This window comes from Pelophylax lessonae (genome assembly GCF_965119305.1).
Source record: "Pelophylax lessonae genome assembly, chromosome: 5".
Lineage (NCBI taxonomy): Eukaryota > Metazoa > Chordata > Amphibia > Anura > Ranidae > Pelophylax > Pelophylax lessonae.
The window spans coordinates 76,547,493-76,574,278 of record NC_138772.1 but is presented as its reverse complement, the minus strand read 5'-3'; the positions used below and the strand labels follow the sequence as shown (position 1 = coordinate 76,574,278).

Below are 26,786 nucleotides of genomic sequence, written 5' to 3'. Positions count from 1 at the left end.
ATCATTCTGATCCATCCTGGAAGTGCTGCAGGAAGAAGGGGAGAGAAGCAGGAGGTAAGTACAGGGGAAGCTTTGGAAGAGTGTAGTGTTCACCTTTTCAGCTTTTTTGAAAAAGTGATCTAACTCTTTAATGTCAACTCTCTAACAGTCCTTTTTTGCAGCTGCCATCTTGAAACAAGATCTTTTGTATTTGCACATACATGCCGCAGGTCTCTGCTGTCTGCTATATACCTGGCTGAGACTTGTGGCATAACTGTTCATGTGCTGCTGACAGACTGCCTGATACATTGCTTATTTTATTTTGCCCACCCATAGTTCCTTTTCTTTATTTACATTTTAGGCAGCCATTTTAGTGTTGGGTTTAGGTACCCTTTAAGTAACAAATAGCAAATTTTTAGAACATTTCAGACACAGGTCAAATAGTCTTTTTATTTTTGCATTACTGAGGGTTTTATTTCCTCCTCCAGAGGTACCTGCACTTCTACCCTCATAGTACAAATGCAAATGTCTGAGCGTTTTGTTTGTGTCGATCTCTTAGGCTGGCCATACACTATATACAATTTTCTTGTTCAACTTTCCTTTAGAATTACCAAAACCATGTAATATAGGGTCAAACCTAAACACTTTCAATTTGTATGCAATCAGGCAGGCCCTTGCACTATATAGTTTAAGGTAAATCTAAAGGAAATTGAATAAAAAAATTGTACAGTGTATGGCCAGCCTTAGATTCTAATGCTAGAGAACAGTTAAAGTGGAGTTCCACCCAAAAGTGGAACTTCCGCTCTTTTGTTTCCGCCGTATCCTGGAAGTGGGGAAGGGTACCTGTCAAAAACCCCTCCCACCCCCCTCCCACCTGAAAGGGGCCAAATGTGGCACCGGAGGGGGGGGGGGTTAACGGGTACCTATTTTTGACAGGTACCCTTCCCCACTCCCTCCTCCGCCGCCGAGGCAATAGGAATGCGCAGCACGCTTCCCGCATGCACAGTAGGGACCCGCCTGTGAAGCCGCAAGGCTTCACTGCCGGGCTCCCTTATCGGCAATGGCAGTGGCAGCACCCGACAGCTGATGGAAACATCAGCTGCGGTGCCGACATCGCTGGATCCCAGGACAGGTAAGTGTCCTAATATTAAAAGTCAGCAGCTACAGTATGTGTAGCTGCTGACTTTTAATTTTTGGAGGGGGAGGCGGAACTCCGCTTTAAATAATGGCTGCATGTTATTCGCTGTTCTCGGCTTTCTTTATGCTCTGTAAAAAATAGAATTTCACTTGCAGTGCCATCTGATGGTGAAATCTCGTATTGTTTGACACCTACATAAATACTGTGCTTCTGGATGAGGATTTCAATTCTCCAAGCAGTAAATGGAAACATCTAAGGTACTCTAGAAGAAGATGACCTGAATGGGCCCCAAGGCATCAAGGGTTTTACATTTTTCCTTGATAGTTTTCCTTATGCTGCCCATACTCTAGATGAAAAATCATTTGAAAATCTGTCATTTGGAGGATTTGTTTATTTTCGTCCAGTTAATGGGCACAATTCGAAAATCAGTTGTGACATTTTTGAGCCAAAAAACTGAAGGAAAACTGCCGAATTGACGATATATTAAAAGGTTAATGTGTTTTCTCGCTTGTTAAAAATTGAACTGTTTTTACTGTACAAGAAACAGATTTATTTATGTACATTGAACGGGTTATTGTTCAAAATGAACATAATGGCAATATAGTTTGCTCTTCCAGCCATGTTTGGTTTTTTTGAAAACTCGTTTGAAAGATTTTTGATTGGTGTTTGTCTAGCATTAGTTCTAGTTCTAGAACTTCTAGGTATTTCCTAGTATTTCTAATCATTTTGGTAACCGCTGAAAACCTGCCATATATTGTGATAAAGCTGATTGTCTGCATCGTTCTGTTTATAAATCCTAGACCTGCAGAGAATCAGACATACGGATGGGAGCCATAAAGTTTGTGACAAGCCGAGTCATCTCTACCCGGCTCACCTTATGTCTGTGCTGGTCACTGACTCATTCATACAGGCAGGTTGTAACGTCATCAGGTAGACTATGATGAGACAAGCAGGTTAATCACATCCTTCATTTCTTTATGTAGAATCTTTTTATGCTTAGAAAAGCATACAACCAAATATTGATATAAGAGCTTAATGCCAACCTCGCCCTTTATAGTGAGTTTATAAAACAGTATCTCACAAAAGTGAGTACACCCCTCAATTATTTGTAAATATTTTATTAGATCTTTTCATGTGACAACACTGAAGAAATTACACTTTGCTACAATGTAAAATAGTGGGTGTACAGCTTGTATAACAGTGTACATTTGCTGTCCCCTCAAAATAACTCAACACAGTCATTAATGTCTACACCCCTAAGTGAAAATGTCCAAATTGGGCCCAATTAGCCATTTTCCCTCCCCGGTGTCATGTGACTTGTTAGTGTTACAAGGTCTGTTACAAGGTCTCAGGTGTGAATGGGGAGCAGGTGTGGTAAATTTGGTGTTATCGCTCTCACTCTCTCATACTGGTCACTGGAAGTTCAACATGGCACCTCATGGCAAAGAACTCTGAGGATCTGAAAAAAGAATTGTTGCTCTACATAAAGATGGCCTAGGCTATAAGAAGATTGCTAAGAGCCTGAAACTGAGCTGCAGCATGGTGGCCATGACCATACAGCGGTTTAACACGACCAGTTCCACTCAGAACAGGCCTCGCCATGGTTGACCAAAGAAGTTGAGTGCACATGCTCAGCGTCATATCCAGAGGTTGTCTTTGGGAAATAGACGTATGAGTGCTGCCAGCATTACTGCAGAGTTTGAAAGGGTGGGGGGGTCAGCCTGTCAGTGCTCAGACCATATGCCGCACACTACATCAAATTGGTCTGCATGGCTGTCACCCCAGAAGGAAGCCTCTTCTAAAGATGATGCACAAGAAAGCCCACAAACAGTTTGCTGAAGACAAACAGACTAAGGACATGGATTACTGGAACCATGTCCTGTGGTCTGATGAGACCAAGATAAACCTATTTGGTTCAGATGGTGTCAAGCATGTGTGGCGGCAAACCAGGTGAGGAGTATAAAGACAAGTGTGTCTTGCCTACAGTCAAGCGTGGTGGTGGGAGTGTCATGGTCTGGGGCTGCATGAGTGCTGCTGGCACTGGGGAGTTACAGTTCATTGAGGGAACCATGAATGCCAACATGTACTGTGACAAACTGAAGCAGAGCATGATCCCCTGTCTTCAGAGACTGGGCCACAGGGCTGTATTCCAACATAATTACCCCAAACACCTCCAAGACGGCCACTGCCTTGCTAAAGAAGCTGAGGGTAAAGGTGATGGACTGGCCAACCATGTCTCCAAACCAAAACCCTATTGAGCATCTGTGAGGCATCCTCAAATGAAAGGTGGAGGAGCGCCAGGTCTCTAACATCCACCAGCTCCGTGATGTCATCATGAAGGAGTGGAAGAGAACTCCAGTGGCAACCTGTGAAGCTCTGGTGAACTCCATGCCCACAAGGGTTAAGGCAGTGCTGGAAAATAATGGTGGCCACACAAAATATTGACACTTTGGGCCCAGTTTTGACATTTTCACTTTAGGGTGTACTCAGTTTTGTTACCAGTGGTTTAGACATTAATGGCTTTGTGTTGAGTAATTTTGAGGGGGACAGAAAATTGACACTGTTATACAAGCTGTACACTTACTTTGTAGCAAAGTGTCATTTATTCAGTGTTGTCACATGAAAAGATATAATAAAATATTTACAAAAATGTGAGGGGTGTACTTTTGTGAGATACTGTACATACCCAAAGCAAAATGCCCACCTAGCCTAATCATTTATTATTATTTCTCTATCGCTCATTGACAGACGTAGTCTTCTTGATTCTCAAAAGCTGGGTTATGTTGTCTCCGCAGGAGTAGGACTAGGCAGAAAGACAAAACGTTCTGGCTCCACCCTAGGGGCAGTCCCTGAGGGTATATCCTCCCTCTCTCTGCTACAGGGAATCAGTTTTTTTCTGTCTAGTCAGGAGTAAGGACCTAAGTTCCTTGCTGGGATCTTTTGGTCCTGGCAAGACTTTTTTTCTTTAAGAAAAAGACATTTTTTAGGTAGTTTTCTCCAGTGTTTTTTTCCTGTGAGATCTTCAAGCAAAAATGCCGGACTGGGCGACACTTGTGGTCACCCCAGCCGGCCTACGAGCGCGCGCAGACCATGGCATTGCGCTTGGTCGGCCGCGACATATTCAAGTAAGTATGCGGGGCCGGGCGACGGGCTGGATGTTGAGATCCAGTGGTCACCCCGGTTTCTGCCTACGAGCGCGTGCAGACCAGAGCTCCGCGATGGGTCGGCCGCGACGGAGTCCCAGTGAAGGGACTGACTTTGCGAGTTAAAAGTCTCGCTTGGACGCCAGGTACCAGAGAGTCGAGGCGTCCACAAACCCCCACCCCGGTGGAGAGGGTATTGTGAAGAGAGGGTGCCTGTCTGTTCGGTATGGTGAGTAAACGTCCCCTTTTTTCCTCGTTATGAGGCAGTATGTATTATGGGCCCCTCCATATATGGTCAGTATATATCTGATACTTACAAGTCCCCCTTGTAATACAGCATGTGTTTGTGGGAAGTGGACTTGGTTTAAGAGCTAACACTCTACCCAGCAGACTGTAACATTACAGCAGACATAGGAGGTATAATCCTACCTTATGTGTAGTGTATCTTCTGTAGATCCATATATCGCCTCTTAGCAGAGATGCAGGTGGATGTGCTGGGAAAACGATTTTGGCGGTCCGCCGCCATTTTGCCGTAGACCGAATGCATGTATGTCCTCAGGTCACGCCGGCCGCCATGTTTTTGGAGTCTTATGTCTCTTCTATGGGGGCGGCCATGTTTTGTGAGCCCAGCTACCTCGTGGAGAGCTGGGAAACGCCGGAAGGCGTACACAGGGGGCGGAGCCACGTCCTTCTACCCGGGAAAAAGCAACAGCTCCTTCCAGTCTGTAAAGACAGACGCTGACTGCAGTTGGTTGGAAACTTCACTGCATCGGTTGGTGAGCCTTGGGGGTCCCTCTCTCTCTCTGTGGGATCGAGAAGCAGGTACTCTGAGGGGCGCTATTGCGCTAGGGGGAGACACATAAAAAAAAAAAAAATAAATAAAAAAAAAAAAAAAAAAAAGAAGTTTTTTTGTGTTTTCTGGCAAAGGTGTCCTGAATTATCATGGACCCTGCCACTCATGTATCTCCTCCGGATCCCCTCGAGGGGTCTGCAGGATCCTCCAGCACCCCACTGACGATTAAATCATTGTCCGCTATTATGGAAGCTTGTGTCCCGGGTGGAAGTGGCTTGTCAGGGACAGGGCGCAAGTAAGCGACCCCCGCCTAACCCCTTATTATCTGAAACCTCGGATTCAGACTCTGAGCCTATTTCTGCAGTTGCAGGTACTTCATCTGGTATTGGTGTCTCGTGTACTGTCTTTTCAGACAGTGAGGAGGATGTTTCGGCATCAGCCATAGCCAGAGAGGAAGCGTTGGTAAACGCACTCATGGTATCTGTTCAAGAGACCTTAAGATTACAGGGTATTCCGTCAGAAATAGCTGAAACTGAGATCCCTTTTGGGTCTAAAAACGCATCTAGTGGCGAAGGTTTTTCCATTGCCCAAATGTTTTGGCAATCCAATCAAAGAAGAATGGAGTCTGCCAAAACGCATTTCTACTATTTCTAAACGCATTAACAGGCGTTATCCGTTTGAGGAAACCCTCATTAAGAAATGGACAGAACCACCTGTGGTGGATTCACCAATTGCTAGATTGAATAAAGCCACGGTTATTCCTTTAGAAGACGCTCCGTCTTTTAAAGATCCAGTGGATCGCAAGATAGAAGCTATGTCTCGCACCATGTTTGCCTTGATTGGATCAGCTTTCAGACCTAGAATAGCTATTGGTCTGTTTTCGCAGGCTGTAACTGAATGGACCTAGTGGTTACGCCGGGACTTAGAAGAGGTCCCTCAGGCGGTATCAGATTTGTTGGAACAAATGATACAGGGGTTACAGTTTGTGTGTGATGCGGCGTTAGACGCCACTCCATTATTGGCGCGAGCATCAGTCTCAGCAGTGGTTCTCAGGCGTACACTGTGGCTAAAAGGTTGGTTAGCCGACCAAGGTTCCAAAAAAGCATTGGCTAATATCCCCTTTTTAGGAGAGCGTCTATTTGGAGCCAACTTAGATGAGATCATTAAGGATCTCACGGGTGGAAAGAGCACCTTTTTACCGCAAAATTTTAAAGGTAGAGGAACTCGTCAAAGACGAGGGCCTTCTTTTTCTGCTCACAAGAGGTTTTTTCGTCCCGCGGGTGAAAAAACTAAGTCCTCCAAAGCTCCTGCAGGAGGCGTCAGGGGTCGTTGGTCGGGCAAGCAAAAGCCCGCCCCCTCCAGACCTGAAGATAAACCGTCCAAAGCCTGAAGGTGCGCCCCCACCCATAACTGGGGTGGGGGGGGACGTCTTCGCCGGGTCCCGGATCCATGGCTTTCCAGAATCCCGGACAAATGGGTCTGCGAAGTCATAAGGTCAGGGTACAAGATCGAGTTTCGATCTCTCCCACCGGCGCGATTCTTCCCTTCCAATATCCGACTATCCTCAGATCGTTTAGAAGATCTGCGGAGAGCAGTCACAGATTTACTACAACAAGGAGTGGTAGTCCACGTTCCTTGGACAGAACGGTTTCAAGGGTTTTATTCAAACCTATTTACAATAAGAGGGCAAAGTGCGTCCAATTCTGGACTTAAGGGCACTCAATTCTTTTGTCTTCATAAGAAGATTCCGAATGGAGTCCATTCGCACAGTAGCAGCCTTTCTGCATCCAGGGGATGTCCTAGCGTCCATAGACATCTAGGACGCATATCTTCACATTCCCATTTTCGCAGGACATCAGCGGTTTCTACGTTTTTTCCGTAGAAGAGAACCACTATCAGTTTGTGGCGTTACCTTTCGGTCTCGCCACGGCTCAGCGGGTCGTCACGAAGGTGTTGGCCCCAATGTTGGCACTTCTGCGCCAAAGAGGCATATCGATTCTAGGTTACCTAGACGATCTTCTGCTTCATGCAGAGTCTCCTCAGACCTTGCTACAAGACGTAGAAATTACTATGATTTCTTTATAGGAATTCGGGTGGCTGGTGAACCAGCAAAAGTCATTTCTGGTTCCCACCCAGAGGCTCGAATATCTGGGTCTAATTCTAGACACAGTCAGGACAAGAGTTTTTCTTCCGGTAGGGAAACTCCGAAAGATTCAATCAGCAGTCCACCAACAGCTGGTCTTCCCTTCGGACTTGCATGAGGGGTCTGGGGTTGATGGTGGCTTCCTTCGAAGCAGTCCCATTTGCCCAGTCCCATACCCAAATTCTTCAGCAAGAGATTCCTCTCAGATGGAATCGGAATCCGGAATCCCTGGACAATCAGATCCGATTGAGCAAACAGACCAGAGAGTCTCTGGTCTGGTGGCTTCGGTCTCCGATGCTCAGCCAGGGAAAGTCATTTCTGCCAATATATTGGACGACAGTGACCACGGATGCCAGTCTATCCGGATGGGGAGGAATTCTCGGTCAGTTATCTGTCCAGGGACTTTGGTCCCCGGAAGAATCCAGGTTACCGATAAATGTATTGGAACTGAGAGCGATCAGACTTTGTCTGATTCACTGGACCGAGCAGCTCCAGGGCAGCCCGGTTCGGATCCAGTCGGACAACGCCACGGCCGTGGCTTATGACAATCACCAGGGGGGCACCAAGAGTGTCCGAGCGGCCAAAGAAGTGGCTTGCATTCTTCGCTGGGCGGAAAGATTTGTTCCAGCAATCTCTGCGGTGTTCATTCCGGGGGTGGAGAATTGGCAGGCAGATTATCAGACTCTGGATCAGGGGGAATGGTCCCTCCATCCAGACGTTTTCTACCAGTTGTGCCTACGATGGGGCACCCCGGATATGGATCTGTTGGCATCTCGATTCAACAGGAAAGTTCAGAGATTCGTGGCTCGCTCCCGCGATCCTCTAGCAGAAACCGCAGACGCACTGATCGCCCCGTGGGGGCAATACCAGCTAATGTATGCCTTCCCTCCTCTTGGGTTACTGCCAAGACTTCTTCGCAGGATAGAGGAGGAAGGAATTCCAGTAATCCTGGCAGCTCCGGATTGGCCTCGTCGAGCTTGTTACGCCGACTTGGTCAGACTGATGGCGGACGTCCCGTGGAGACTTCCTCTCAGGAAGGATCTACTGTCTCAGGGACCGATCTTCCATCCTGCTTTACGATCGCTGGTTTTTAACGGCCTGGTTATTGAGACCCAGGTGCTGAAGGACAAGGGATTGTCAGCTTCAGTTATTCCTACTCTAGTTAAAACAAGGAAAGCGACTTCCAGAAAGATTATCATCGTACATGGAAGTCTTATATTGTGTGATGTGAATCCCTTGGGTTCCATCTACATCTTTATTCGGTAGTCCGAATATTGGCTTTCTGCAACAGGGAGTTGAGCAGAAGCTGGCCTTGAGTGTTATCAAGGGTCTGGTTTCAGCATTTGCTATCTTCTTTCAGAAGCTTTTGTCTACTCATTCCTTGGTGCGGAATTTCATCCAGGGGGTGCGACACCTGGCTCTGCCAGTGCACGCGCCGTTACCATCCTGGGATCTTAATTTGGTGCTGTCGGTTCTTCAGACACCTCCCTTTGAAAATATCAGGGAGATTCCCTTGCTTACTTTATCCCAGAAGGTGGTCTTCTTGGTGGCTATCACTTCTGCACGCAGGGTGTCAGAACTGGCTGCATTTTCCTGTTGTTCCCCAGATCTGGTGGTTCATAGGGATAAGGTTGTTCTTCATCCGAATCCATCCTTCCTTCTAAGGTGGTTTCAAAGTTTCATTGATTAAGGACAGTGTATTGTCCTTCCTATGTCCTTAGCCCAATCATCCTCGAGAATTTGCATGGCATTCCTTGGATGTAGTTCGGGCGATCAGGATATACTTGAATACTACGGATTCAATTTGTAAGACGGATTCACTGTTTGTGATCACGGATGGCCCTAAGAAGGGGTTGCCTGTTCTGCTGCGACCATCTTTAGATGGATCAGACAGACGGTGGTATAGGCTTATTTTATCTAAGGGTTGGGATCCCCCATTCCCTGTTAAGGCGCATTCTACTCGGGCGCTTAGTTTCCTGGACCTTCCGCCATCAGGCGTCAGTGGTTCAGGTTTTCAAGGCGACTGTTTAGTAGTCGGTTCATACCTTTACAATATTGTATAAGGTTTATATGATGGCATCGTCAGATGCCTCTTCTGGCTGCAAGGTTCCTGCAGGCCACTGTTTGAGGAGACTGTTGGTCTACCTCGAGGATTTGTGGGGTAGGTCTCATCTGTTTACTCGATGAGTCCTTTGATACTTCTGGTTGGCTCCGGTTGGGCCTTCTAGATTGGATTTTGATTCTGTCAATCCCACCCCTCATTTTGTGGCACTGCTTCTGGATGTCCCAGCTCTTGAGAATCAAGAAGACTACGTCTGTCAATGAGCGATAGAGAAAAATGGATTTTTGTAAGATCTTACCGTAAAATCCTTTTCTCTTAAGCTCATTGACAGACGTAGTACCCGCCCCTCTATCATTGAGTTGGGTTGGGTTAAATTCTCTGTACTGCTTTAAAACAGAACTGATTCCCTGTAGCAGAGAGAGGGAGGATATACCCTCAGGGACTGCCCCTAGGGTGGAGCCAGAACGTTTTGTCTTTCTGCCTAGTCCTACTCCTGCGGAGACAACATAACCCAGCTCTTGAGAATCAAGAAGACTACGTCTGTCAATGAGCTTAAGAGAAAAGGATTTTACGGTAAGATCTTACAAAAATCCATTTTTTTTTTTTATGTTTATACCTTTTTTAAAGTGGAGTTCCAGCTTTTTTAGGTTTTATTAAAAGTCAGCAGCTACCAAATGTGTAGCTGCTGACTTTTAATAAACAATCACCTGTCCTACGATCCAGCGATAAGGCCAGCGGGAGCCTCGGTTCTCACTCTTTCCAATATAACATTTTTATAATTATTTTCACACAAATAGAGCAACATTTTGGGGGGGAAAAGTGTTTTTCTTTGTTATAAAATTTTGACAATAAATAATCTTTTCTCTGTCGCTCATTGACAGACGTAGTCCTCTTGATTAATATCAAATTGGGTTATACTGCCCTCTACAGGAGTAGGACACTAGGCAGAAAGAAAACGTTCTGGCCACACCTTAGGGGCAGTCCCAGAGGGTATATCCTCTTCCTGTCTGCTACAGGAAATCAGTTTTTTTCTGTCTAGTCAGGAGTAAGGACCTAAGTTCCTTGCTGGGATCTTTGGTCCTGGCAAGATTTTTTTTAGAAAATTTTTTCCTTTTTTAGGTAGTTATTTTCTCCAGTTTTCCTGTGAGATCTTCAAGCAAATCACGCCGGATCTGGGCGACGGGCTGGATGTTGAGATCCAGTGGTCACCCCAGCCGGCCTACGAGCGCGCGCAGGCCATAGCTCTGCGCTGGGTCGGCCGCGACACATTCAAGTAAGTATGCTGGAGCTGGGCGACGGGCTGGATGTTGAGATCCAGTGGTCACCCCAGCCGGCCTACGAGCGTGTGCAGACCATAGTTCCGCACTGGGTCGGCCGCGACATAGTCCCACTGGACGGGGACTGGCCTTGCGAGTGGAACATCTCGCCAGGACGCCTAAAGACAGTCAAAGATTGATTCAGGGCGTCCGCATTGGTCGACAGCCCCCCACCTCGGTGGAGAGGGGTTCTGTTAAAAGGGGGTGCCCGTCAGTTCCAATATGGTGAGTAAATGTTCCCCCTTCCCCCTTGTCGGGTTTTTGGGATGGATACGGGCCCCTCTGTGGATGGTTGGACCTTTTTCTTTTTAAAGAGTTCCCCCTCTATCCTATGACATGTTCACAGATCTTCCTGTGAGAGTGTGAGTGGTGTATAGGAGTTGCACTCAACCAAGCTTGGTTTGGGAGCTGACGCTCCATGAGGCTTGGTTTAGGAGCTGACGCTCCATGAGGCTTGGTTTAGGAGCTGACGCTCCATGAGGCTTGGTTTAGGAGCTGACGCTCCATGAGGCTTGGTTTGGGAGCTGACGCTCCATGAGGCTTGGTTTGGGAGCTGACGCTCCATGAGGCTTGGTTTGGGAGCTGACGCTCCATGAGGCTTGGTTTGGGAGCTGACTATTTTTAAAGAAAATACCGGCATATAGGTAAAAGCAAGCACCTACCCTATGCAATGATGCAGGCGCCATCCTCTCGTAGGCCACACTTGCAGGCCGCCACCAGCCTTCTGTAAACCATCCGCAATCCGCCGGTAAGAGCACACAGGATCGGCAGCCGCCGCCATTTTTCTGTAGACCGCATGGATCCTGCAGGACTACAGACTGCATTGCCTACACAGGCCGCCCGCAGGTCACGCAGGCCGCCATTTTGCCGTAGCCTGGTGTCCCCTGCATGGGGGCAGCCATGTTTGGTGTGCCCAAGCTACCTCGAGGAGTAGCTGAGAACGCCGGAAGGCGTGTAAAAGGGGGCGGAGCCACTTCCTTTACCCGGGAAAGCTATCACAGGACTTCCTAGTCTGAATAGGACAACGCTGGGAGCAGTTTTGAGCTTCTCTGCATCAGGTGGTGAGCCCTTGGGGGTCTCTCTCTCTCTCTCTGTAGGGGTCCAGAAGAGGTACGCTGAGGCGCTGTTGCGCTGGGGGATTACATATAAAAAAAAAAAGAGAGAAAAAAGATGTATATTTTTAAATTTTTTACTGGCAGAGTGTCCTGGATTAGCATGGACCCTGCCACACATCTATCTCCACCTGATCCCCTCGAGTGGCTGCAGGACCCTCCAGTTCCCCACTTACTATTGATGCATTATCAGCGGTTGTGGAGTCTTTTATATCCCGGGTGGAAGTGGCCTGTCAGGGATGTGGTGCAAGGAAGCGACCCCCGCCTACCCCTAAATTCATTTGAAGCTTCAGATTCAGAGTCTGAACCTGTCACTGCAAGTGCAGGTCCCTCATCTGGGGCTGGTGTCTCAGGTACTGTCTCTTCAGACAGTGAGGAGGGCGTTTCGGCATCTGCCATAGCCCAAGAAGAAGCGTTGATGAACACACTAATTGTGAGACTGAGATCCCTTTTGGTACTAATAAACGGACCAAAATGGCGAAAGTGTTTTCTTTTGCCCAAATGTATTGGTAATAGCATTAAAGAAGAATGGGGTCATCCAAAACGAACCCCTGGTTTTTTCCAAACGCATTATTAGGCGTTATCCGTTTGAGGAATTCCTCCTCAAGAAATGGAAAGTGCCACCTGTGGTGGATTTACCAATTTCCAGATTAAATAAAGCTACGGTTATCCCATTGGAGGACGCTCCGTCCTTTAGGGATCCGGTGGATCGTAAGATGGAAGCTGTCTTTACGGAGTGGGCAACGACATGGCAAATGAGGTTTAATGTGGAGAAGTGTAAGGTTTTGCACTTGGGGACCAAAAACATAAAAACACAATACACGTTAGGAGGGGAACCCTTGGGGGAATCAAAAATGGAGAAAGATTTGGGAGTCTTAGTTGATGATAGATTAGGCAACAGCATGCAATGCCAAGCGGCAGCTTCCAAAGCCAACAGAATATTAGCATGCATAAAGAAAGGGATGTATTCCAGAGATAAGACTATAATCCTTCCACTTTATAAAACTCTGGTCCGACCGCATCTGGAGTATTCTGTCCAGTTCTGGTCGCCAGTCCTCAGGAGGGATGTGTTGGAGCTGGAGAAAGTCCAGAGAAGGGCAACTAAACTGATTAGGGGGTTGGAGGACCTTACCTATGAAGAGCGGCTGCAATCGCTCGATTTATTTTCCCTGGAGAAAAGACGTCTGAGAGGGGACATGATAGCAATTTATAAATATCTTAATGGGGATCTCAGCTTAGAAGAAAAGCTGTTCATTCGAAGGAATTGCATGAGGACTCGAGGACATACAATGCGATTAGAGGAGAAGCGTTTTAACCTCAGGCAACGTGGGGGGTTCTTTACTGTTAGGGCTACAAGATTGTGGAATTGTCTACCACAAGAGGTGGTTTCTGCGGGTAGTATGGTGACTTTCAAAAGACTCTTAGACTTACATCTCAAGGATCAGGAGATTGAGGGCTATGTTAGATGATTACAGTCACACACACCTACACAGGTTGAACTGGATGGACTATTGTCTTTATTCAACCTCGCCTACTATGTAACTATGTAACTATGTCTTGCGCCATCTGTTCCTTGATTGGGTCAGCTTTTTAGACCAGTGATTGCAATTGGTTTGGTTTTACAAACATTGACAGAATGGACCAAGTTGTTACGCCGGGACTTAGAGGGGAGAAGCATCAGACCTGCTGGAGCAGACGATACAAGGGCTACAGTTTGTCTGTGACGCTACTCTGGACGCCACTCCATTGTGGGGCGGGCATCAATTTCAGCAGTCGTCTTCGGGCGTGTACTGTGGCTAGGGTGTTGGTCGGCGGACCAAGGTTCCAAAAAAAAAAAAAACTTTGGCTAATCTTCCTTTTCAGGGGGATCGCCTATTTGGGGCCACCTTAGATGAGATTATCAAGAATCTCACTGGAGGCAAGAGTATTTTTTTTTTGCCACAGAGCACTAAGGGTAAGGGACCTCGTCCTTTTCCGTTCATAAAAATTTTTTCCGCTCCGCTGGGACGGGTGATAAAGCTAAGCCCTCCAAAATTCCTTCAGGAGGTTTCAGGGGGCGCTGGTCGGGCAAACAAGAGTTCGGCTCTTCCAAACCTGAAGATAAGACTATTAAAGCCTGAAAGTGCCCTCCCCCCCACCCATACTTGGGGTGGGGGGATGTCTTCACCGGTTTCCGGATCCATGGCTTTCCAGAATCCCGGACAATTGGGTTCGCAAAGTCAGAAGGTCAGGTTACAAGATCGAGTTTCAATCATTCCCACCGGTGCGATTCTTCCCCTCCAAGATCCGACTATCCCCGGATCGCCTAGAAGCTTTGCGGGGGGCGGTCACGGATTTAATGCAACAAGGAGTGGTAGTCCACGTTCCTTGGACAGATCGTTTTCAAGGGTTTTATTCTAACCTTTTCACAATACCAGAAAAGAGGGCAAGGTGCGTCCAATTCTGGACTTAAGAGCACTCAATCTTTTTGTCAAGGTACAAAAATTCAAGATGGAGTCCATTTGCACAGTAGCGGCCTCCCTGCATCAGGGGGATTTTCTGGCGTCCATAGACATCTAGGATGCCTATCTTCACATTCCTATTTACGCAGGACATCAGCGTTTCCTGCGTTTTTCCGTAAAGAGAACCATTATCAGTTTGTGGCGTTACCTTTTGGTCTCGCCTCGGCTCCTCGGGTCTTCACAAAGGTGTTGGCCCCAGTGTTGGCGCTGTTGCAGCAACGAGACATATCGATTCTAGGTTACCTAGACGATCTTCTGCTCCGTGCAGAGTCTCCGCAGACTCTGTTGCTAACTTAGAGATCACCATAACCTCTTTGCAAGAGTTCGGGTGGCTGGTGAACTTACAGAAGTTTTCTCTGGTTCCCACCAGGAGGCTGGAATATCTGGGTCTAATTTTTAGACACATCCAGGGCAAAAGTGTTTCTCCCTGCGGAGAAACTCCAGAAGATTCAATCAACGATTCAGTTGTACTATCTGACAACTGGCCTTCCCTTCGGACTTGCATGAGAGTCCTGGGTTTGATGGTGGCTTCTTTCGAAGCAGTATCATTTGCCCAGTCCCATACCCGAATCCTTCAAAAATAAATTCTTCTCAAATGGAATCGGAATCCAGATTCCATGGACAATCGGATCCGACTGAGCGAGCGGACCAGGAAGTCTCTGGTCTGATGGCTTCGGTCTCCGATGCTCAGAAGGGGAAGTCATGTCTTCCAATAGAATGGACGATTTTCACCACGGATGCCAGTCTATCCGGGTGGGGAGGAATTCTCGGCAAAGTACCCGCTCAGGGGCTTTGGTCCCTGGAAGAGTCAAGGTTACCGATAAATGTATTGGAACTGAGAGCGATCAGACTTTGTCTGATTCACTGGACCGAGCAGCTCCAGGGCAGCCCGGTTCGGATCCAGTCGGACAACGCCACGGCTAAGGCTTACGTCAATCACCAAGGGGGCACCAAGAGTGTCCTGGCGGCCATAGAGTGAGCAGCATTCTTCATTGGGCGGAACGATTTGTTCCAGCTCTTTCCGCTGTATTCATTCCGGGGGTGGAAAATTGGCAGGCAGATTATCTCAGCCGTCAGATTCTGGATCAAGGGGAATGATCTCTTCATCCAGAGGTATTCCACCAACTGTGCCTCCGTTGGGGCACCCCGAATGGGATCTGTTTGCATCTCGGCTCAACAGGAAAGTGCGGAGGTTTGTGGCTCGCTCCCGCGATCCTCTAGCAGACGCCGCAGACACGCTGATCGCCCCGTGGGGCAATATCAGCTACTGTATGCCTTCCCTCCTCTCAAGTTGCTGCCGAAGCTTCTTCGCAGGATAGAGGTGGAGGGAATCCCAGTTATCCTGGTAGTTCCGGACTGGCCTAGTCGGGCCTGGTACGTCGACCTGGTCAGGCAGGTCGCAGACGTTCCTTTGCGACTTCCTCTCAGGGAGGATCTGCTGTCGCAGGGACCGATCTTCAATCCTGCTTTATGATCGCTGGCTTTAACGGCCTGGCTATTGAGACCCAGGTGCTGAAGGACAAGGGATTGTCAGCTTCAGTTATTCCTACTCTAATTAAAGCGAGGAAAGAGACTTCCAGAAAGATCTATCATCGCACGTGGAAGTCTTATATCGCGTGGTGTGAATCTCTTGGGATTCCTCCACGTTCTTATTTGGTGAACCGGATCTTGGCTTTTCTGCAACAGGGGGTTGAGCAGAAGCTGGCCTTGAGTGCTATCAAGGGTCAGGTTTCAGCATTAGCAATCTTCTTTCAGAAGCTTTTGTCTACTCATTCCTTGGTGCGGAATTTCATCCAGGGGGTGCAACACCTGGCTCCGCCAGTGCGCGTGCCTTTACCACCCTGGGATCTTAATTTGGTGTTGTTGGTTCTTCAGAAACCTCCTTTTGAAAATATCAGGGAGATTCCCTTGCTTACTTTATCCCAGAAGGTGGCCTTCTTGGTGGCTATCACTTCTGCACGCAGGGTGTCAGAACTGGCTGCATTATCCTGTCGTTCCCCATATCTGGTGGTTCATAGGGATAAGGTTGTTCTTCGTCCGAATCCATCCTTCCTTCCTAAGGTGGTTTCAGAGTTTCATTTGAATAAGGACATTGTATTGTCTTCCCTGTGTCCTAAGCCCAGTCATCCTCTAGAATTTGCGTTGCATTCCTTGGATGTAGTTCGGGTGATCAGGGTATATTTGAATACTACGGATTCATTTCGTAAGACGGATTCACTGTTTGTGATCACGGATGGCCCTAAGAAGGGGTTGCCTGTTTCTGCCGCGACCATCTCTAAATGGATCAGACAGTCGGTGGTATAGGCTTATTCTATTTAAGGGTCGGGATCCCCCGTTCCCTGTTAAGGCGCACTCTACTCGGGCGCTTAGTGCTTCCTGGGCCTTCCGCCATCAGGTGTCAGTGGTTCAGGTTTTTAAGGCGACTACTTGGTCGTCGGTTCATACCTTTACAAGATTGTATAAGGTTGATGTGATGGCATCGCCAGATGCCTCTTTTGGCCGCAAGGTTCCTGCAGGCCGCTGTTTGAGGAGACTGTTGGTCTACCTCGAGGGGTTGTTGGGTAGGTCTCATCTGTTTGCTCGATGAGTCCCTTGATACTTCTGGTTGGCTCCGGTTGGGCCTTCTGGATTTTGATTTCTGTTCCCACCCCTCATTTGTGGCACTGCTTTGGGACGTCCCAATTTGATATTAATCAAGAGGACTACGTCTGTCAATGAGCGACAGAGAAAAAGGGATTTTTGTAAGATCTTACCGTAAAATCCTTTTCTCTTAAGCTCATTGACAGACGTAGTACCCGCCCCTCTATTATTGAGTTGGGTTGGGTTAAATTCTCTGACACTGCTTTGTGACATAACTGATTTCCTGTAGCAGACAGGAAGAGGATATACCCTCTGGGACTGCCCCTAAGGTGTGGCCAGAACGTTTTCTTTCTGCCTAGTGTCCTACTCCTGTAGAGGGCAGTATAACCCAATTTGATATTAATCAAGAGGACTACGTCTGTCAATGAGCTTAAGAGAAAAGGATTTTACGGTAAGATCTTACAAAAATCCCTTTTTATTAATTTAGGCAAAACTGTATTCTGCTACATTTCTTTGGCGAAAATAACCCAAATAGGGGTTTATTATTTTGTCTGTACGAATGTTATGAGAGTCCACAAACTATTGAATAAGTATCTGGAAATTACCTATCTCATTCCTTAAGCCCCCAAAATGCCAGAACAGTACAAATACCCCCAAATGACCTTTTTGGAAAGTAGACAGTCAAAGGTATTTGGTAAGAGGCAAAGCAAGCTTTTTTTTTTTTTTTTTTTTAAGTTATAATTTTTTGTCACAATTATTTGAAAATTAAGAAATGGTTTTATTTTTTACACACTGTCACTAGTGCAGTACACCGTCGTCCTATAACTGGTGTGACAGTGACCAGGAACACTGACTGATGACAGTATGAATTTTTTTTTTTTTAAAAACCTAAATAAATTTTTACTTTTTTACATTTTTAAAATATATTTTTCTTTTTTACATACTGTGACGAGAGCAATTTAGTGTTACCATAGTAACACTACCACTCTGGAGTGTTGATCAAATAAATATATATATATATATATATATATATATATATATATATATATATATATATAATTTTTTTTTTTATATACTATGATTGCTTATAGCAGTGAATTTAACTGCTGTAATCAAATATTTTTACTAAATGACAGCTGAGATTGGGCACCGCTAATAATGTTGTACAGACGAACTGTAAGTGCCGGCTCACATTTTTGCGATGCGGGAACGCTGCGAGTATACAGCGTGTTCCCGCATCGCATCCGCAGCACAGGCAGTTCACACTGCCATATGCGATACGCTGGGGGTGTCAATTCAAAGTTAACGACACCCCCTGATCAGATCGCATATCGCAGTGCGATCTGAGAGTTGGCACAGAATCTGATCGCACTAGTGTGAACCACCATGCGATCCGATTCTGCTGCGGACCAAAAAAATGGTCCTGTGCGTGTTTAGTGCGATTGTGGTGCGAATTCAGCCATACAAACTATATGGCTGAATTTACACCGCACTGAGATCGCATGTAATTTTAGGAACAGTGCGCCCTGCATTACATGAGATTTATGATCGCATAAATGTGAACCGGCACTTAATGTCTCTGTGTGTACCATGTGATCACTCTGACCAATTGCAGCTAGCAACAAAATTGTATTAATTGAAAGGAAGCCATTTGTTTTACAATGGTCATGTGATCTGCTGTGATTGGTCACAGCTATCACATGGTACCGGCACTGATCAGTCACCCACTGGTAACAGTGGGTGACAGATTGTGTCAAAGCGCGGTCTCGTTCTGTGGAGGACATCATATGATGTCCTCCCAGAACAGTACGGTTCCCACCTGAACGTCATTTTACAATGGCCTAGGCAGGAAGCAGTTAAAGGCTTTCCTATCTGCACCTTTTTATTTTTCACCTGCATAAGATGTACATTGATCATGTAGTTTCATGGTGACGTTTGTAGCCCCATAGTACAGTAAATCTGCTAACAGTGTGGAAATGATAATTTTTTAGTGGAAGGAATCATGCGGTTATATGCATACTAATGCAGAAAACTGTCTGGTTTTAAATAATTTCCTTATTTATTTTTTGTACCAAGCGGTGCTGCAGTCCATGGTGCTCCTCATTGTCTACACCAGCATTATGCTGCAGCTTTAAACAGAGCGACTTGTGACCCATCAAAGAAGCACAATGCATCTCCAGCACAGTCTAGAACAAACGTTTGCTTGTTAATATTCCTGGGGCTGGATATGAAGCCTCTCACATCCAGATGAAATCACCAGGGATGCACTGGGGAGATGGAGCATTGTACTACACTTAGCGAGCTTCTACTTTGACTTCTCAGGGATGGCTTTTGAACATAGTTCTTTACAGTATTGGCACCTGTTTCTTCCATTGCCATGCATTGGTGAACATCCGCACTTGTATTGAGGGGTCAGTGACTGGTGCAACATGTAGCATGGCACTGCTGGCTGTGGAGACTGGAGTTTGCTGGACTTGTCTGGACTGTCATGACTTCTATGAGCTGTTAGTAGAAGATGGCATTGGTATGTTCTGCTCACACTTTACCTTTATAAAAATTGTGCCTTGTGCAGTTTTAGCTGTGCCTATAATGTTATTTTGTATACATGAGGATTGTGGACATTTGGGTCAGCTTGTGACATAGAAGCATAGAAGATTTACTTTTTTTGTCTCGTATGGGTCCTCTAACTCAGCCTTTTTTAACCACTTAAGCCCCGGAAGATTTTACCCCCTTCCTGACCAGGGCCTATTTTGCGATTCGGCACTGCGTGACTTTAACAGACAATTGCGCGGTCGTGCGACGCTGTACCTAAACGAATTTGACGTCCTTTTTTTCCCAAAAACAGAGCTTTCTTTTGGTGGTATTTGATCATCTGTGCGATTTTTTTTTTTTTTTTTGATCATGCGCTATAAACAAAAAAAGAGCGTCAATTTTGCAAAAATAACAATATTTTTCACATTTTTTTCATATGAAATTCCCCCCCAAAAAAATGTAAAAATCAAAATTTTTTAACATTTTCGGCCAATTTGTTTTATACTACATATGTTTGGTAAAAGAAAATTGCAAAAAGCGTATTTTGATTGGTTTGCGCAAAAGTTATCGCGTTTACTAAAAAAGGGAAAGATTTTTGTCACTTTTGTTGTTTTTTTAATTCATAATGGCGGCGATCTGCAATTTTTTTTGCGGTACTGCGACATTGCGGCGGACAGTTCGGACCCTTGACTGACATTTTTGACACTTTTGGGGTTACCAGTGACATTTCTACAGTAATCAGTGCTATACATATGCACTGTTACTGTAAAATTACACTGGCAGTGAAGGGGTTAACTTTTTTTAGGTCGGGTTATGTGTGTCCCTAGGGGCGTGATCTAACTGTGATTGGCTGTGGCTTGAGGTGTAGGAACAGTGATCAACGGTCCTACATAGTAGATCACTATTCCTACACAGGGGAGAATGACAGGCGGCTTGCTTACATCAGCCGCCTGCCTTTCTCCCTCTCCACCGACGATCGCGAGTGACCGGCGGACGATCGGGTCCGCCAGTCACACGTGCGGGGGGGGGGGGGGGTCCGTGACCGAGCGGGAGCACACATCCGGCTCACTAGAGCCCTCACAGGCTTGCGACGTAGACCTATGTCGCTCTGCCTGTGAGGGGCTGACTGCCGCAGTAAATATACTGTGAGCAGTCGGCAAGCGGTTAACCAGGGTGCCTTGAGGTTTCTTCAGGGGCGCCTTGGCAAAATGCCTAAAAATTTCTCAAATTGTATGCAAGCCAGTCTGTGGATAAAGCCTGCCTTTTAGTTACACAAAGCCACAGGTTTTCATTGTGCACCATTACAACCATTCTAGCCCCTGCATCCTAATGACCAATGGCATCACCAATTAATAAGTAGGATGTCAGTTGCCTGCATACCATCCTTGTTTGACCCTCCCCTGCCCCTCTCCGTTAGCTTTGAGGGCACCTTAGCTGAGTGATGGAGAAAAACGGAGCGATGAGAAACATTGGAATACTAGTCAGTACCAGTTTGCAAAAGTGTGTTTGCTTTAGAAGAATAAATCACCTCGAACTTTGAGTGTCCTACTTGTGTGGATGTTGCTGCATTATGCAAAACTATTAATCGTTTTTACATTTTAGAATGGGGTACCTTGAGACGGTCGATAATATTTTTAAAGGGTGCCTTGACTGAAAAAAGGTTGGGAAACACTGCTCTAACTATTGACTTAGGCTCAGTTCACACTACTGGAATGGGATTTGATGTAATTTGTAGTGTGATTATGTTGTGCGACTTTGATGCAATTTTGGCTGTGGTTTGCATATTCTGTGGCGCCAAAAAATTGCACCAAAGTAGCACAGGACCCTTTCCAAAATTGCATCGCAGCTGTGCTGCATTGATGTGAACAGGCACTATTGGAAGCAATGTTTTTTTTTTTTTTTTTTTGTCATGCCGATTTATTGCAAGTCGAATCTGAAATTGCAGCAGTGTGAAACAGGCCTAAATCTCTTCTTCTATCAGAAGTCTGTTTTGAGCCTCATTTTTCAGTAAGAGTAGCATTTGGTGTTTGGGCTGGTAAATGAATGTCTCTATCTGCCCACACCTGTAAAGAAAGTGATGGATTTGAGGTTTAGGTAACTTTGTTGAGGATGTTGCGGTATTAGTTGCCAGTTCTTTGCAGAATCACCACTGTGCCACTCCCTAACTGGACAAAACAGATTTTTAATGCCTGGCAAGGGACCAGGCATTGGTTGTCATGTCACTGATCCGGCCAGTGAGGTAGCCGCAGTATAAGAGGAGGTGAACCAGCAAATCTGTCTTTGCTAGAGTGACGTCTGCCTTATGCAAGTATAGGCAGCTAATTGTCAGATTTTAGTTTTCTCTATGGGAGTGTGTCAGTATATGGCTGCCCAATTTACCGCCACTGTTTAAAATATCTTCTGCTCTCGTTTCCTAAAAAGACTTGCTTGCCAATTTATATTTTTAACACATCGGTTTATTTAATTCAGATCAGTCTAAAGCATTTGTTATAGAGCCAAAAAATTCAGCCAGGTGTAATCTGTATTAAAGCTGTGCTCATATTGGATACAGCCAGTTGTGTGTTTTAAATGGTCAATAATTGCTAATGGCCATTGTCTGGGCACAGGTGCATTTTAAATCCATGAGTGTTTTTTTTTTTTTAATCCAATTGTGATTTTCATACCTTCCTGTTTTGAGACATAACACAATGTTAAAGAAATCCATTCTCACAGTTGTCACCAGAACAAGTGTCCCCAATGGATGTTTTGTGACCCAATTAGAAGTAAAAATTTTAGAATTGATCTAATTTTCAGTGCAAATGTCAATGGCCACCATAACACAGAGATGGTGTATCCCTACCACAACAATAACTTGATGGGCTTGTAACCCTTCCCTCTTCTACCGAAAACAAATACAAAAAAAAGTGGTTTTTAGATGCACTTTTACTCAAAGGGTTTATTTTAGAGACAGGTTTGTTCATTTTAGTCTTTCACAGATTTGTTTGTGTTTTTGTTATTTTATATAATGCATATCATTTGGCTTTTATGCTTGTTTTAGGCATGTCAGCCCTTACATGGACCGTTACGTAGATTTTTTTTTTATTTTTTTTGGGAGGGGGGGGGGGGGGGATGCACAGGTATTCCATGCACACAGTCCCATTCAGGTCAGTTGCAGAGCAGAGAGCCAGTGACTGACAGTCAGCAGCTCTCTGCTCATGGAGCTTTGAGAACTGAGCTGAGCTATCAGTGGTGTTTGATAGCTCGGTTCTCTGTCTTAGAGCCAGTGGGGGACAGATGCAGCATCAGACCGATGCTGCATCCACCTAGGTAAGTATGATTTAAAAAAAAAAAAAATGTTCCCATACTTTTAAGTGTGCTCGTGTGAACAAGGCCTGTCAAGTTGTGTTTTTCTTTTTCTTTTTCTTTTTTTTTTTTTTTTTTAATCGTCCCCTGTGTTTGCAGATTTTATCTTTCTTTTGCCTTAAAGGAGTTTTAAGGGTGTAAGGTTTCTTATCCTAATGCATTCTATGAATTAAAATAAAAAGCCTTCTGTGTAGAGCAGCCTCCCCAGCACCCCCTAATACTTACCTGAGCCCCATCTCTATCCAGTGATGTCTGGTACTTTCCCTCCTGATTGAGACATAAATTAAAGTCAGTTAGCCAATCAGGAGAGAGAGTGGAAGGGGCCAAACCACAGCTTCGGGTCTGAATGGACACACGGAGCTGCAGCTCGGCCCAGGTGCCCCCATAGCAAGCTTCTTGATGTGGGGGCACTTAACAGGAAGGAGGGGCCAGGAGCAGCAATGAGGGACCCGAGAAGAGAAGGATCCAGGCTGCTCTGTGCAAAACCAACTGCACAGAGTAGGTAAGTATAACATGTTTGCCATTTTTTAAATGAGACTTTACCATAAGTCAACCTTTTTATAAAGAAATAATAAATGAACATATACTAAATTTTCAGGGGAAAAAAATCTGTTTATTTTTTGCAAATGAGGTTGCAATGTTTAACAGGCTAAACAGGCTGAGGTAGAGACTTTCGGTTAGAGAGCTGGAGGAAATGTCCATGTACTACAAGTGCAGTGTTTACCTCGCTTGTGTTCCATTGAGAACTACAAATCTATTTGAAGTTCATTCAATCACATATCTCTGAATGAATGATGCAGCTGTATGGTTAACATTTGCTGCGTGAGAGAACATTTGAGGAAGGACTTTTGTGGCGGTCACTCTTCCTTTTATTAAAGGATCCTACTGATTGGAGCCCAAACAGCCAATCATTAATCATGCTAGTCTGCACAACACGTGAGTTTTATCTTCCACTATTCAGTAGAGATTGTTGTAAGTGTGATAATTCTAATTAAGAAGTTTAAGAACCTATTTGCAGCAAGCAACCAGTTTTTTGATGTGATCTATGTATCATTTTGAACTTTTTTTTTCTTCTTGCAGATGAACCCACCAGCCCTAGCATTGACCATGAAATTGGCAACATTCCTGCCTCAGCTGTAATCTCCATATCTGTACAGCCGCCTCCTACCATAACCACTGTTCCTCCCAGCCCCACGTCCCCGGTGCCGCTATTCTGTCGACATCTCTCTCACGAGACTGGTAAGTTAAATTGGAAGGTATTGGGGGATTTAACCCACATGCCCAAACCACAATATTTTGGGGTCATTTTTTTGTGTTAGGGTTGTTGCTGAAACACTTGTTATGCTGCCTTTATATACAGTATGTGAGGTTATCTATAATCCATGCAGTCTTGTTGGGTCTTGAACAATTCATTCGAATGGCAAATCAACGCACCTTACTGATGGGACGAGTTGCAGTGCAGCCTTGTGGTGCAGTATCAAAAAACAAAAATGCTCGTTAGTGAATTGTCTTGTGCTGCGCTCCAACGCATGCTTGATGAAGGGGTCCTGTGAGGCTCCGAAATGTTGCTGTATCAATGTGATTGCTGAATAAAGCTTTGGACCTATTTTGGAGACCCATGATGTGCTGGTGACATTTCTCGCTCTGATTACTCACGGTTTTAGCTGGTGGTCCATTCAACGCCCACTTAGGCCCCATTCACACTAGTGCAACGCAATTTTACCGCGATTTTGAAAGCAATGGCAAGGCTATATGCCTCAAAACACATTAAAATCGTGGCAAAGTAGTGCAGGAACTACTTTTGAAGTTGGTGCAACTTCAAAACACACTGATATGAATGGGGCTCATTGAAAATAATGGAAAACGACTTGTCATGCGATTTTGCGGTCCAAAATCGCGGGACAAGTCGCACTAGTGTGAATGGGGCCTTATACACACAGCCCCTTCTACAGAAATGTGTGTGTCAGAACGCTCATCAGAAGGTGCGTTTTAGCTGTCATTCAGAATAAATGGCAGTGCCATTAACACCCAGGACCCAGTGGGATTGCTATAAGGTGGGGACCTAGTGGTGTGCTTGTAGCTCTAATACACTCGACAAAATACAATTCATTTTATTGCCCTTGTTCACATCTGAGCATTTTGTTGCATGTAGCAAAACACCTGTCACTCAAAGTACATTTTAGGCAGAATGGAGGGAGATTGGCCTTATAGACTTCAATGGGAGCACCTGAAAAATGCTCAGCATGGGTATTTTACTAGCGTTTCATTGCAGGTTTTATGGCAAAACAGCAGCTCTCCACCCCTAATCTCCTCCCCCTAGTGTTTTCTATTGGCTAAAATAAAAACACCTGAAGCTTGAATACACCTGTAAAATGCTTGTAATACGCTTCTGAAACATTTGTAATACACTTGCAAAACAAAATGCCTGAAAATCGCTCTGCTCAGGTGTGAATGGGGCCTGAAAGGCAGTGGAACCCCCACACGGCAGAAAAGTAATCAGAAAAGCCATTGTATAATAGGCATCTTGATGGCTTTTGTAGATAGCTTATACAGTAAAACCTTGGATTGAGAGGAACTTGGTCTGAGAGTGTTTTGAAAGCCAATCAAATTTTTTTTTATAAATTGACTTGATAAACGAGCGAAGTCTTGATATACAAGTAGCGTCACAACTGAGTATAAGAGAGAAGAGAAGCGCCTCTAAGTGTAGCAATATGGTTACATTTAATGAAGGTTCAACATTTAGCAGCCCACATGATTGATGATTAAAACTAGCACATCTAAGTATGCAGGCATCAGGGGTAAAGCTATCCACATAGACCGTCCTCTGCACTGCCATCGTCATCCCTTCCATGCTGTGCTCCATGAGCGCTTCAAGCTTCGCTTTCAGATCGCTCTACTGCAGGGTAGTCTTCCCGATCACCATTGCAGACTGACATCGGTGAGAGCCGGCAGTGCGGAAGACGGTCTATGTGGACAGCTTTACCCCGGATGCCTGAATACTTAGATGTGCCTATTTTAATCATCAACCATGTAAGTTGCTAAATGTTGAACCTTCATTAAATGTAACCATATTGCTACACTTAGAGGCGCCTCACTTCTTTTATACTCTGTAGCTCCTGATGGATTTTGCTCCTGGTCCCCATTGCTATAATCTTTTTATATGGACTATAAACTGAAGGACATATGAATAAATGGTTATGGAACAAATCATCTGAGTTTCTATTTCTTATGGGGAAATTTGCTTTGATGTACGAGTACTTTGAATTACAACCATTTTCCCGTAACAAATGATGCCCGCAGTCCAAGGTTTTACTGTATTAGTGCTGTATCAGTTACATGACTGGCTGTAAAAGGGTTAAATAAATATTGGTCTGCAAGTTGTAACGCTTCATTAATTTTTTTTTTTTGCCAATTTCATTTCAGAGTCGACAAGACCTAGTGTTCTTGAAGTGCATGCCGCCTCCAAGACAGAGAGGTCTAAATCGTGTGATGAGGGTCTGGATGACTATAAAGAGGAAGGGAGAGTGTAAGTTTGTTAAACTCTCCCCATTCCTTCTGTTTCCAGCTTAAAATTGCTCTGTATTCACATCTTTTTATTTACTTCCAGACGTAATCTGAAACATGTCTCCAGCCTAAAGGGCATCAAGGTTAGATTTTTAGGTTTCATTATTTGTTTTTGTTGTATTTGTCCTGCTACCATAAATGTAGGGATGCCAAGTAGGGATTTAACTTGTTTGCTCACTGCTTGTGGACGTCTGATCTTTTTGTGTTGACTTATGAAGCAGGCATGGCTTCTCCTTGAAGTTTTGTCTGGACTTCTGTAAATTGTTTCTTCACATCACTTAAACCATAGCGTGTGAAAATCAAATTGTTCTGCTTTGTGGTCGGAGGGTTTTAATACTTTCTGGCTGATTGTGATGGGATTCGCAAATCAGATCAGTGATATATGTCAAGATTTTGCAATATGTGTAAAAAAAGTACACGCCATGGGGGTTCTAGAATATTTTCAAAGCCATTTTACAGGGGTCAGTTTAGGGCAGAAGGGGAAATTCTTGTTACCAAGGCATAACTTTAGAAGACATTCTTTAGAAAAAAAAGTTTTTCTTTACCCTTTTGCAAATTAGATTCATCAGCCTTTTACAGCT

At 45.2% G+C, this 26,786-nt stretch overlaps 1 protein-coding gene across 3 annotated transcripts in view; it reads left to right on the top strand.

Moving 5' to 3' along the window:
• Positions 1-26,786, top strand: part of ARHGAP21 (Rho GTPase activating protein 21) — a 342,461-nt gene that overhangs the window by 283,718 nt on the left and 31,957 nt on the right. For all 3 annotated transcript variants that reach the window (XM_082258120.1, XM_082258121.1, XM_082258119.1), the window contains 3 exons: positions 23,722-23,880; positions 26,065-26,167; positions 26,249-26,288. In XM_082258120.1, the coding sequence (XP_082114246.1) occupies positions 23,722-23,880; positions 26,065-26,167; positions 26,249-26,288 (302 nt within the window). The remainder of the gene's footprint in view (positions 1-23,721; positions 23,881-26,064; positions 26,168-26,248; positions 26,289-26,786) is intronic.